This window comes from Oryctolagus cuniculus, chromosome 9, assembly GCF_051225735.1.
Source record: "Oryctolagus cuniculus isolate XC-2025 breed Fujian yellow rabbit chromosome 9, ASM5122573v1, whole genome shotgun sequence".
NCBI classification, from domain to species: Eukaryota; Metazoa; Chordata; class Mammalia; order Lagomorpha; family Leporidae; genus Oryctolagus; species Oryctolagus cuniculus.
The window spans coordinates 135,925,988-135,939,426 of NC_142875.1; the positions used below are offsets into that span (position 1 = coordinate 135,925,988).

The following is a 13,439-nucleotide window of genomic DNA, read 5'->3' on the forward strand; positions in this document are numbered from 1 at the left end:
CCTTGATGGGATTGTATTGGAATCCCCTGGCACGTTTCTAACTCCACCATTTGGGGCAAGTCCGATTGAGCATGTCCCAAATTGTACATCTCATTTTTTTTAATATCTCGATTTCTTGGGAGAACTTTTCATTTAGGATGTGAATTTGCTTCTGATTTCTCCCAAGTAATCTGATGATTAATTTTCTGAATTCCATTTCTGGCATATCCTCAATCTTTTCATCTTCACCTTGTATTACTGAAGTGTTGCAGTGTTCCTTTCAGGGGCTCATAGAGGCTTCCTTATTTTTATTTAGGGTTTTTCCTTTGTTTTTGGAATTTGTGTATTTTTGTGTGTGTGGTTGTTTTTCTCTTTAATTTGTGTCTTTGTGACATAGTCGGATGACTATACTTTCAGGGAGTTCCAAGAGGTGTGTGCTGGATGTGGCCTGGGTCCTCTGTTCAGTATTCCAGGGTGGCGCAGGCATCCAGTGTCAGGCCTCCATGGGGTATGGTAGCTTTCCTCTGGTTTTCTGGTTAGAGCAGGTTGTTCACTTCTGTTGGTGTAACCCACCCTCTTCCTCACAGTTATAGGACACCCTGGTGTTAGTTTCTGCTATGTTCAGGATTAAATCACCCTGCGTAACAAACTGCACCTCTAATCTGTGGTGAGGTTTCCCACTGTTATGAGCTGCTATGTGTCTGTGCATTGAAAGTGAAGTGGCGCCGGCGCCGCGGCTCACAAGGCTAATCCTCCGCCTTGCGGCCCTGGCACACCAGGTTCTAGTCCCGGTTGGGGCACCGGATTCTGTCCCGGTTGCCCCTCTTCCAGGCCAGCTCTCTGCTGTGGCCAGGGAGTGCAGCGGAGGATGGCCCAAGTGCTTTGGCCCTGCACCCGCATGGGAGATCAGGAGAAGCACCTGGCTCCTTCTTTCAGATCAGCGCGGTGAGCCGGCCGCAGTGCGCTGGCCACAGCAGCAATTGGAGGCTGAACCAACGGCAAAGGAAGACCTTTCTCTCTGTCTCTCTCTCTCTCACTGTCCACTCTGCCTGTCAAAAAAATAAAAATAAAAAAGTGAAGTGGAAGCATGGAGCGGCACCTACTGGAACCCAGCTCGCTTCTGAATTGTGGTGGAGGCAGGTATGAGCTCCACTGCATGGAGCCACACCTACAGGAGCCTGGCTCTCATCTCAGTGGTGGATGGAGTTGGCTCGTGTTTTCGATATTCAGGACTTCTTGTTATACAGTTTGTGTGGTAGGGAACAGATTCTTCTGAAATGTTGTGGTACTTATTCCTGCATGGAAGGTGTGGTGAGGTGGTCTCCACTATTGATGGGCATGTCCTCAGGAGGCAAAGGGGGCATTTCGGTGCTTATATTTGAAAATGTAAACAAACAAAAATGGCTTCTTCCAGCCAGCTGCAGGTCAGGGTGGAAGAAGGGAGGGAGGAGGGAGGAGAGGGTAGTGGGCAAGGGGGGTGCCTGACCTCTCTGTTCCTCTAGATCTTCTCATTTTTCTCACATGGAACTTTAGAATCAATTCACCAAACTCTCCCTCCCACTGCTATTTGCAGCTCTGTGGACCCAGCGTTTCTCATCTCACCTGGTCCGTTAGGGGCTGGCACCAAACCCCCCGGTCCAAGGCTCCACCATTTCCCTTTCTTATTTTTTCTTTCAGTGTGGACCTTCCCAGTCTCTGTTGTTCTCTTGGGCTTCCCATTGCCAACTTCTCATGGCTCTATCTCCAGCGTGTATCTTCTCTCCTTTTTAAACTATTTATTTTGCCCTGTGTGACTCGAATCATCCTGTTGCTATACCACCATCTTGGGACATTTAAAATTAAATTTCAAATGATAAGTATTGCAAGACATTTTTCAGTACAATGAATTTAAGATAAAAAATGCCAATTTGTGTTTCAGAAAATTAGTTTCACTGATAGATATTTTAAACAATTATTATAATCTAAATCTCTGGCCTCTTTCTTTAAATTCTTTCCTGTCTTGAAAAACAAAAAAGTAACACCAGCAGCAGGTATCTAGCTTAATTAAGATGCCCTCATCTCTTATTGGACCTTGGCTGTATACCCAGCGCTGACTCCTAAATCCAGTTTCCTGCTAATGAAGACCATGAGAGGAAGCAAGTGAAGGTTCAAGCTGTTGGGTTCCTTCTGTCAAGCGCAGTGGGAGATGAGAATTGCATTCTTGGCTCCTGGGGGCTGTCGAGGGCATCTGGGAGTGAACCAGTAAATGGGAGCTCTCTCTGCCTTACTGTCTCTCTCTATTACATAGATAAATAAATCATAAATAAACCCTTGGACTCCTCTTCAGTTCTCCATGATAAACTGTCCATGAATACTGTAGGTCTTCCATTCATGGCAGGCCATGGACATGCCCCTCCTCTGTGCTACCTCCACCTTCCCATCCAAGGCCACTGGCATCACTTCTTGGACTACTCAGTGGCCTTGCAACAAGTCTGTCTGTCACATTCTGTTCTCTCCTCCACACCCACCCCATAGCTCATCTATCACTTGGCAGCCAGAGTTACCCTTTTCTACATAAGTCTAAGTATGTCACTCCCCTCCTGAAGCACAAGGCCAGAACCCATAAAAGTCCAGAATCCACACAAGTTGTAATGACCTTCGGTTGTCCTGCAACAGCCTCTGAATCATGTACCCCATCACACTGCTCTTCTTCCAGACCTTTCCTCTTACTCCTTCCTGCTGAAGCTCTTGGTCCCATGTCTTTCCATGCCTGTTTCCTTACCATCAGCTCTCTGGTCAACCACCACATTTCCTGGTACAGCCCCATGTGCTGACCGATCCATGTACATGAATCCTCAGTGCATCCCCAGCACGTCATCCTGTTTCACTTTCTCCCTAGCACTTTCCCTGCCTGGAATGATCTTCTCTATTTCTATGGTAATGTGCTCTGTCACCCTTCTAGAATGTAAAGCTGAGTACAGTCTTGGTCACTATTTATTGCCTAAACACTCAAAAAGTGCTTGGTATACTATAGGCACTTACTAACCATTTATTACACTAGTGAATATACTCATTGTTAACAACAAGTGCAGAAGCCCAACAAAAGATACTCATAAATTAAGAGGCATCTAGAATGTGTACTGTGTGGTTTCTTATTATACTTGTTAACATTAGTGGGACTTATTACACATTACAATTCTCAAATACCATGGTGGAAATGTTATTCTAAGAAAGTTCACTTCTACAGTAGGTAAGAACCCATTTCTTACTAAAGTATTTTTAAATGTGGAATTTAAAATAAAGCTGCATTATGAATGAGGAAGAAAACCATGAGTTCTTCCTTTAGCAGACAGAATGGGTCCCTTCAGGACCGAATGAGAAACTTGTAAAGGAATAAGTGGATCCAGAGATCAACTTGAATCTGAGTATCAGTACTTAAGGCAGAAAATATCAGTTTAATATCTATTCACTGCTCAGGGAAACAACGGAACAGTCAAGCTAGAACACGCATGAATGGCGTGGGCCTAATCATACATCCAGACTGTATCCACGAGAGGATAAACTGCCTTAGACGTTAGTTAAGACTGTTAGCAGTCCCTGTGTAATGATTCACTCCACTGGAGCTATTTACTAAATACCATGGCGAACGACTGCAACCACGGAGATCACTTGGAGAAGCAAACAAAAATAGCAGTAGACACTTTATCTTCCTGTTAATTGATTGCCTTTGTTACCCAACATTGTCTGAAAAATCTCACTACAGTCCCAACTGCAAGCCACAGTAATCATGTCAATATGTGAGCTATCTGAATATCTAATTATGAAAAAAAGAAAGGCAATTTCACAGTGGAAGTATTGTTCTAATTCAGAAACCAGCCATATTAACCTAACAGTCTGACATATAGAAGATAGCTGAAAAATTGTAATTTGAAAGATAATTATTTTTAGCTGATTAATATGCTTCAAATTAAATTCACTGCTTTTAATGGGCCCATCAACTTGACACCCTGGGCAAGCACGACATTTTGCAGGCAGTAATCCCAGGCAGCTCATAGGGCGGCACTGCACATGGCAAGGACTACCTTCACAATAGGCACTGTCCTCTCGCAGAGCCCTGAAGCCGTCTCGACAGCTGCAAACGGCCCTGTCGTTCAGACTGCGGCACACGGAGTTCTCCATGCAGCTGTGCCCTTCAGAGCAGAAGTCATAACCTGCCAGGAAAACACACGTATTGAGAAATATTAGACAGGGACAAAGCAAACAAACTCTGTTGACTTAATATTTTCATTTCATTTTGATGCTACTAAGTGATTTTTAAAAAATCACTGTCTTCAACATTTATAGACAAGTCACATGCTGTGGGGACCAAAATGTCCACCTGTGTGTTTACCTCAGTTAACTCCACTTCAGTTAATTTCATGTCTTCTTTGTTTTCTGGCTGCGAATATGCTACATTGTCCTGAATATTATAACTATGGTTCTGCATACATCTGAACAGAGAGAGAGTTCCCCATAAAGGAAGACACACAATGCAGAAGGAGATGGCAATGGAAGAGGCAGCCACTCCCACAGGCAAGGGGGATCAGGCCCTGCAAAATGTGCTCCTCACGTATTTAAGGAATAAAGCAGGCAGTGTCACATTTAAAAAAAAAATTGCTACAGCTGCTAAAAAGTCAACATTACATCACTTTAATTTTATCTGGAAATCCACAAGGCAAGGGTTATCCACGCAAAGGAAGGAAAAAAATTTGATGAATTAGATTTTGAAGACTCCCCCCAGTCTTTATGAGAGGAGAGAAAAAGGAACGTTTGATAAACAATGACACCAACCCTGTACAATTTCTTAGGCTCTCTTTCTCCTATCTGAATCCCTTGTTCAAAGATTATCACAGACACTGAAATGAACAAATCCAACACAAGGATCACATTTCATGAAAATTACATAAATTTTTTTTTTTGACAGGCAGAGTTAGAGAGAGAGAGAGAGAGAGAGAGAGAGAGAGAGAGAGAGAGAAAGGTCTTCCTCTTACGTTGGTTCACCCCCCAAATGGCTGCTACGGCTGGTGCACTGCGCCAATCCAAAGCCAGGAGCCAGGTGCCTCCTCCCAGTCTCCCATATGGGTGCAGGGCCCAAGCGCTTGGGCCATCCTCCACTGCCTTCCCGGGCCACAGCAGAGAGCTGGACTGAAAGAGGAGCAACTGGGACAGAATCCAGCACCCCAGCTGGGACTAGAACCCGGAGTGCCGGCACCGCAGGTGGAGGATTAGCCAAGTGAGCCACATCATTTAACCAATTTTAAATCGCCCTGTGCCTAACTTATCTATCTAGTTTTCTATTATCTGATTGATTAGCATTTCTGCTCACATATCAAAGAAATGAGGGCTCATCTACCCTAGCCAAGAATGACTTTCACTGGAGAAACCCTAAGACAGAGGTTCTACACTGGTCCGCATTATGTATAACAAAATGGGTGTCCACACCAACTGACTGGAATAGTCCGCACTATTTTAAATATCACCCCAGAGTTCAACAAAGCCCCCACTAAAGGCAACTATGAAATGAAGTTAAATATTATTAGAACTCAATAAGCTTTAAGAAAAGTAATGTTGAAAAAATGCAATGATGATACTAAAAGGGGATAGAAAAAAATCAATTAGTAATACATACAAAAATAAAATACAGATGTATCAGGCCAGAAAAATACAGATTCCTCACATCTAAATTCTCATGTGAAGGCTGCCCATTTAGAATTACAATCCTGAAGAAGAAAAGTTGAGGCAGGTGTTGGGCCTCAGCAGGTAAAGCCATTGCCTGCAACATCAGCAACCCCTCTGGGCGCTGGTTCAAGTCTCTGCTGATGGCCTGAGAAAAGCAGTGGAAGATGGCTCAAGTACTTGCCCCTGATGCCCACATGGGAGACTTGGAGCAGGCTCCTGGCTGCGGCCTGGCTCAATGTCTGCTATTGTGGCCATCTGGTGGATGGAAGATCTCTCCCTCTCTCTATCTCCTGTTTCTGTGTCTTTCTCTTTCCTTCTGTTAACTCTGACTTTCAAATAAATAAATAAACTCTGAAACTCTGACTTCCTCCTAGGGTTCTGTTTGTTCCTTCTTTAGGTAGCTAAACTGTGACCGTATTTCATAACCATGGGAAACCAGTTCACCTCAAAAGCCACCATCACTGCCTGTCCCAGTAGGTCAGCACATTATTAACCTAAAGCAAAGAAGCTTCAAGATACCGCTTCATATTATTCCAAATCAAAACCAGGTTACTTTTTAAAAATAGCTCACTCCTTAAAAGACACAGGGAGAGATGCAGTTCCAAGGCCCTGTCAAATTTTCCCTTTCAAGTGACTTTCAGAGAACTATGATGAGGAGTGCGGCCATTTCTGAGGCATTTTTATTTCTCTTTCTTGGGTTTGTTTGTAAAAACTGCCTTTCAGCTTTTCACGTTCAGTCTTCTCGTTTCCCACTTTTCAGGGTCTTCCCAGTGTCATCTCTGCCCTATGATACACCACGCCATGACACCCCCGGCCCCAGAGCTGGACCTAAGTAACTGTGACAGCTCCCTCTGCAGGGCTCAGCTCGCCACAGGGTCCCCAATTCTCAGATCAGGCCTGACCCCACGTCCCTTGTTAGCGGTAAAAACGAGAAAATGCATTATTTTTTATCACATGGTTTTTACTTTTTTAACACAAAGATTAAAAACTAAAAATTCCAGCCAACCAAATTCTAATTTACATTAAAGAACGTTAGACAGCCACTTTAATTTGTTCTTTAAACACATGACAGTTGAATGACTCTAACGGTTATCTTAATGCTTAGCTGAAAACGCCAGGGTCAAGAAGCTGCCACTGATGGGTGGGAATCTAGACTCAAATGGAGACAGGCTGCTTCTCATCTCCTGGGAGTGGCTTCAAGAAATCAAATTAAGAGCTGACCGCAAAATCCTACTATCTTCATAGCTCAATTTCTGGTGATCTGACTTGACTTTTGGAGTTGGCAAAACCGAATTTACACCCAATCTGTCTGGTCTCAGCAAATTCCTGGTTGTGTAAATTTACTAGCTATGTAAGTTAACCTTTCTAAGCCTTCAGTTTTACTTACCTGTAAAATTAGGGTAATAACTACCTTCACAACTATGATATTCAAATGAGATCCTGTATGCAAAACTCTAACAGTATAGCGTTTGTTAGTAACTACTAAGAATATTACTAATAAGGTAAAACCAACTATGTGAAAATCCATATTACAGCAGAAAATTCTATTATTTGTGACAGATGGATGAATTAGTCAATACAACCAAGCCTATTTTTTTTCCCTCCTTTGCATTTTAGCCATGAGGATACTAAGTTTTCTGTGTCATTGGTAAGTTGTACAAATTTACATGAAGATCCATGCTTGCCTAAGGGCAGATTACTCTTTAAAATGTAAATATGCATTTGTATAACTGGAAAATGAGTGATGACAAATACACACAAAGGTAGTCCGAACAGTACAGAAGAGTAACACATAATTATCAGGAAAAAAAAATTGTGTGGTTAATCCTCAGGGGTCTTTGACTCCAGATGTCTATGCCATGTTTGTCTGGGTTAAAAATGACTTAGTTATGCTTTGGGTAAACCACTCATCCCTGCTGCCAACTCAAGTGCCCACAGGGACACAAGCTCACCCTCACGCAAGATACAGCCACGCCAGTCAATGCATTTCATAGGCCTGAGCAAGGCCATTTCCTCAGGCCAGGGGTCGTGACCCAGGTCAAGTTAACAAAGACCACTAACACTCAATTCTGAGACTTTGGTTCAACTCATGAGGATCCTGAATCTATCCTCTCACTTACCTGACTGCCATAGTGACCATATGCACAGGAATGCCGGGGTCTATGCAGGAACACTGACACACTGAAAACAGAAGGGACTGCCGGAAGCTTCTAGGCAGAGGCAGGCTTTGAGAGCTCATCAGTGCTGCACTTGAACATGATTTACTCTCTACTCATCAAGGCTCACAGATTCGATTTTTTGGGTGAGCCAGATAAGTTGGGTATTCTATCACTTGCACATGAAAGAACACTAACTTACTTAAGGGTTGTTTGCAAGAAAATGAATTAGCCTCGTATTTCCCAAAGTAGACTTCCTGTTTACAGAGGAACACAGAGAGAAAATGCCAGTGCAATGCATTTCTTGTAATGCCTCTAAGAAAGCAGCGTGAACCATTCCAGCTCCATTTTCCTGCTACAGCAGAAGCCAGTCAGCTTCAGGGCACCTGAAAAGCAGTCTTGGTTTGATCTGATCTGGTGCCTGCCAACTAGGAGCCTCATCCAGTACCTAGCATGGTTCAGCCAGGAGCCGAGCCTCTGGTGGGAAGGTCAGTGCTTCCTGCCACACTCTGCCCACAGGAGTATTTAACAACCCTGCTTCAAAAACTTGCTCTCTCAGGTGTGAACTAACACCTCCAGCACTAACTAGACAGGCCTGGAAATCGGAGGCCAATTTTACTACAAATGGATTTGTCACAACACATGTGTAGAAGTTGAGTCAACATTTAAGCCAAGAGAACTTGACTTTTTTTTTCTTTGCAATGTGAAAGTCAGAGGAGGCCAGGAGAACTCAACTGTTTATTCTGTTAATTTGAAGCCACAGACTGATGCAACACTTATTATAAATAGAGCTAAACATTTCAAGAATGGTCAACTTGTCCAATTTCAGTTTGCATATTATCTGGGCTAGCAGATCACAATCCTGGCTGCAAAATCAGGGTTCTTTTTTGTTTGCTTTATAATGATGATACCAAGATCTGATTTAAGTCAGTTGTAGAAACTCAGGTGGAAAGGGATACAGGCCATGGTATACTCTGCCATTGTATTTTTAATCTTGCAATGTAAAAACATTAATTTTAAAACAGTAAATATTTTACATATCACACAATTTTTGAAGGTTGCTTTTCCACTTATCACCTTGCTTTTTGTAATATATTAGGGCCTTTATGAAAAGAAATGGGCGTGGTCAAGGCATCTGTTGACACCTGAAAACACTCCATCTGTGCTTCTTGGCCAAACTCATCCTTTCCAGCCTAAAATAATCTCTGTGTCTCTGGGCTTCCCAGTCTCATGCAGCCCCTGGACTTCGGTAGTGGATTAAAGGTGGTCTTAATGTCTTAGTTTTCCTTCTATCAGTGGTGGGATCTACTGCCCCTGCTCTGGACGGTGATGATTTGACACATGGCACGGCATATGGTGGAAGTGCTGCTGTGCCAGTCCCAAACTCCACCTGTAAAAGCCCGGAGCCACTCCCGGAGAGCTCTCATTGCTATTCTCGTGGAGCGCCCTTGGAGAGAAGTTCTGACAGGAGGAGAGGGAGGGAGGCCCCGCCCTGCCAGCCTTCCAGCCAGTGCAGCACCAGGCCCCAGGGAACTGGGGCCTTCAGCTCCGCCCAGTTTCCTGCTGACCTGCGCCAAGCAGCTCAGCTGACACTGCATGGGGGAGAGGGATCACCTAGCTTGCTGTTTGAGACCCTGAGACAGAACACTGATACAGGTAAGGGAAAGGTGGTTGTTGTGAGCCTTGGAGTTTGGGGCACTTTGTGAGGTATCACGGGTAAGGCCTAAGTACAGCCCTGCCTACCACAGCATAAACACACCTAGAGGCTTATAAGAAATGCCAACGCTTGGGCCAGGACCCGACCCAATGAGTCACTAGTCCCCAAGTCATACACTGATACCACTGGAGTTAGGGAAGCATGGACGTCCACATCTGGCTGCCCGGGACACTCAAATGACTGGGGGTCCCAATCCAATGACATGAGCACTGCCAATTCAATAAAATCCCTCACTTGCTGGGAGCAAGGCCTGCTCAACAGGCATCGTGAGGGTGAAAACCCTGTCTGGTCGTGGTTCTCCACAGAGGTGCTCCCCAGTTCCTAAGAGCTAGCCTGGAAGTCCCTGGAAGGGCAGAGGAGTTTTCACACCACTGTGTGATTCCCAAGTAGCCTCCCAAAGAACTCTCACATGTTCTTTTTGACGGATTTAGTTAAAAGCAAACAAAATGGTATTTGTTGTATAGGTTTTTTTCTCTTGATACTTTGTTTTACAACAGTGTAAATATCATTACTCAAACGAGGCAGTTTTCATGCACCAAGGACATCACAGGGATGCACCAGGTGACACAGAGATGCAGATAAAGACCCTGTCCTGACCTGCAGGGTAGAATTCACAGAGTTTCAGGGTCACACAAGAAGATGCACACAATCCCGTGAAGGGGGAGCTTAACGAGTTCCATAGAACCAACACCCACGAGTGCTGGACAGCAGAACTGAGAAGGGTGTCAGGAGCCATCACAATGGAAGTGATGCTGGGACATCATGACAAAGAGGAGAAGTGAAGAAACAAAACAACAGACACTTGCTGGCAAGCAACAGCACTGCCAACAACAACCAGCCGCACCTGCTGTGCAACTGTCCTCAGCAGCAGTGCTCTGAGCCAGCACCAGGACACTGGGACGGGTCAGGAGCCACACAGGCTCAGCAGAGACAAGAGGCACACCCTGCTGTTACTGCAGCAGATATCCCACGATGATCGTCTGTGTGCCAGACTTACAAAACACTTCGGGGGAGTCCCTGGTCTTCGGAATTCACTCATTCACAGACATCTCCGTGCACCCCTGTCCTAGCGTAATGGAACGACTCGGCACCAAAGTCTTACTTCGTTCACATGTCTTACCTTTACAGACTTTGCAGCAGCTATGAGACAAGGTGATCTGCTGAGACTCAGGACAGTCCAAAGCTGGGCAGACTGGACTCTCGACAAGCTTCATGGTCTGATCCTGTCACACAACAGAAAGGAAGCACCTCAGATTTTGTGAGCAGGACTTAAGTATGAAGTTTCTAGATACAGCACACAAGACTGTCATCCTGAGAAGCCCTGCACAGGTCAAGGGCTCACTCTTGAAAGGGCACAGGGTCCTCACAGGAAGGCCTATAGAATGGTCAAGCAAGCTGAGACCCAGAGCCCAACACTGCAGCAGGGCCACCTGCCACACCAGGCAAGCCTGAGAGCCTGCTACTTTCGCAGCACAGCGGCCAGCTGTGGCCAACATCAGGCCCTCACTTTGAAAAGGAACAGCAAAAAAACTGGGTTTTGTAAACACTCATGTCCAAGTTTTCCTACAGAGCTTCGTTATAAAGAGGTGATTCCGTTATGGAATACTGGAGAAGAATTAATTGCAAAGCGCCTGAGGGAAGAACCCACGGCCTGGCATGTTTTCCAGCACAGAGTTGGTACTCAGTGAATTAATAAATCAGCATGAAATTATTATACTTCTAGCAACTAAAACTGATTACATCATTATCAAGGAGAAACCAAAATGCAAACGATGCTTCCAACCACGGTCGTGGTGCTGCCCAGGAAGCAAGCAGGTAGCTTCTCTGCTACTAGCCCTCATCTCTTAAGGGTCGTGAACTAGGTTACACTATGCTCACCTAAGCAACAGAACAATCTGGCAACGCACAGGCTCCCATTCGAACTACTGGTCAATAGCTGAGATCTTCAGATGTGCTCCTTTAAGTACTGCCTTCAAGAAAGATGAACCTATTTCAATCAGCATCTGCTCTACCTGGCTCATTTACACAGAGGACCTTCTCCAACCATAGTCTCTTACCAAGAACGTGGCAGGAGGCATGTATACAGTGGTGTCAACTACCAGTCTTCTCTTGGCTCAACAGTGACATCTTTTCTAGGATCTGATTTTCAAGAACACTGCTCCAGTCACAGACTCCCTAGGACACAGTTTCAAGGGCCCAACACTGATGAAGAAAAGACGAATGGGGACACAGGGGTTGGAACTGACAGCCCAGAAAACCAGGGTGAGAGAGATCTGCCAATCAGGTCAAGGTATAAACACAGGAGCCCAACGACTGAATCGAGAGCTCGAAGCACATCCCACAGCTGCTGGCCCTCTGAGGCTATGGAACAAGGCCACAGGAAGTGCACACAAGATTCTGAAGGCTGAATGACGAAAGAGTGGCAAGCTTCATCCATAATCTGTACACTGACTCCATGCTGAAGGGATGATATTTTGGATGTATGGGCAAAACACAGCAAATTTAGCCCAATAAAAACTGTGTATGTGGCTTGCAATCTATTTCTACTACCCAGCACGACGAGAAAGAGTAGAAAAGGGTTCCTATCATTGGAGCAAATGAAAGGTAGCATTTATTTATCTCACACTTACTGAGCACTGCAGTGCTGCCTATATGCGGATTTCTAAATCAGTGAATAGACAATTAAATGATTTCCTAGCAAATGTAAAATCCCATAAGCAACTATCCCAGTAAATTCTAAGTATTACATAACATATTCTGGTGAAACACACACACACACACGCACACACACACAGTTTAGAAATTCCAAGGCCTTCCAGACTCATTTCTTTGAGATGGTCACCTACGCTCAGTAGAGTGGGCATCACACACACACACACACACACACACACACACCAAGGTCTTCACAACAGCGAAACACAAGCTGACCTGAATTTGCAAGGCACAAGGTAGCCTCACAGAACATGAATTTGATGGGAGAGTATTGTATTCGTCAGCAAAAGAGTTTACAATCATTAATTTACATGCGTGAAAAAAATAACAGGAATCTCTTTATATTTGAACTACAGTTAACAGTTCACGTTTTCTCTGTCCTGGAATTGGGAAATGACGAGCTTCTGAAGACAGGAGCACCGCGCAGGCATCACGGGCACAATTCTGAAGGCCCAGGGCCAATCGCTTACCTTGCACTCATACAGGACGCACACTCCAGAGGAGGAGTAGCCCGTACTTCTCTCTCCTTCAAAGTAGGTTCCTCCTTGAAACTGGCAAATGGCTTTGGAATAAAAAAAAATACAAACATATTATTTTATGAGGAAAAACCAGTTAGAGGTGTTTGGTCTTTTTATAACAGCATTTCACATGTTCTTGAGCCCCTTTCAGGGTGTTTGAATGACTGGGCCCATCAGGGCAACGTACAGGCAGGCACACAGAAGCACCTGTCTGTGTTACGAGAGCGTCACCCAAGGCTCAGAGAGGACAGGGGCAGCGCAGGGCAGAATCCAACCCGGTCCCCCAAGGCAGAATCGGGCAGATCGTGGGACAACAGCAGAGGCAGCACTAGACGAGTTCCTCTGCAAAAAGCCACTACAGAATGCTGGGACAGACAGCCGGAAAGAGGCTGCACCGTGTCAGCCTCAGCTTTCCAGACTAGCATTACTCTACTTGCATGTGGCTCAGGAGGCCCCATTTAGGACGCTGCGAGGTCTCATTGTGAGGCACTCTTGCTTCCATCCCAAGAAAATACTTTTAAAACACAACTTTAGTCAACGGAAAAATGTTTTTAATTTGTGAAAATGAATAGCACGTCACATTCCCCCCCCCCCCCGACCTCGCAAAGTATTTCCAGTGGACACAACCGCTCAGCCAGCTGCAGCTGTCTGCATACTGTG

The 13,439-nt window shown here is 44.9% G+C and overlaps 1 protein-coding gene across 12 annotated transcripts in view; it reads right to left on the minus strand.

Annotated features, from left to right (window-relative positions):
• The window catches only part of NELL2 (neural EGFL like 2), a 391,818-nt gene that overhangs the window by 166,248 nt on the left and 212,131 nt on the right, over window positions 1-13,439 (minus strand). For all 12 annotated transcript variants that reach the window (XM_070049719.2, XM_070049717.2, XM_070049716.2 and 9 more), the window contains 3 exons: window positions 12,732-12,823; window positions 10,670-10,772; window positions 4,041-4,169 (listed from right to left, as the gene is read on the minus strand). In XM_070049719.2, the coding sequence (XP_069905820.1) occupies window positions 4,041-4,169; window positions 10,670-10,772; window positions 12,732-12,823 (324 nt within the window). The remainder of the gene's footprint in view (window positions 1-4,040; window positions 4,170-10,669; window positions 10,773-12,731; window positions 12,824-13,439) is intronic.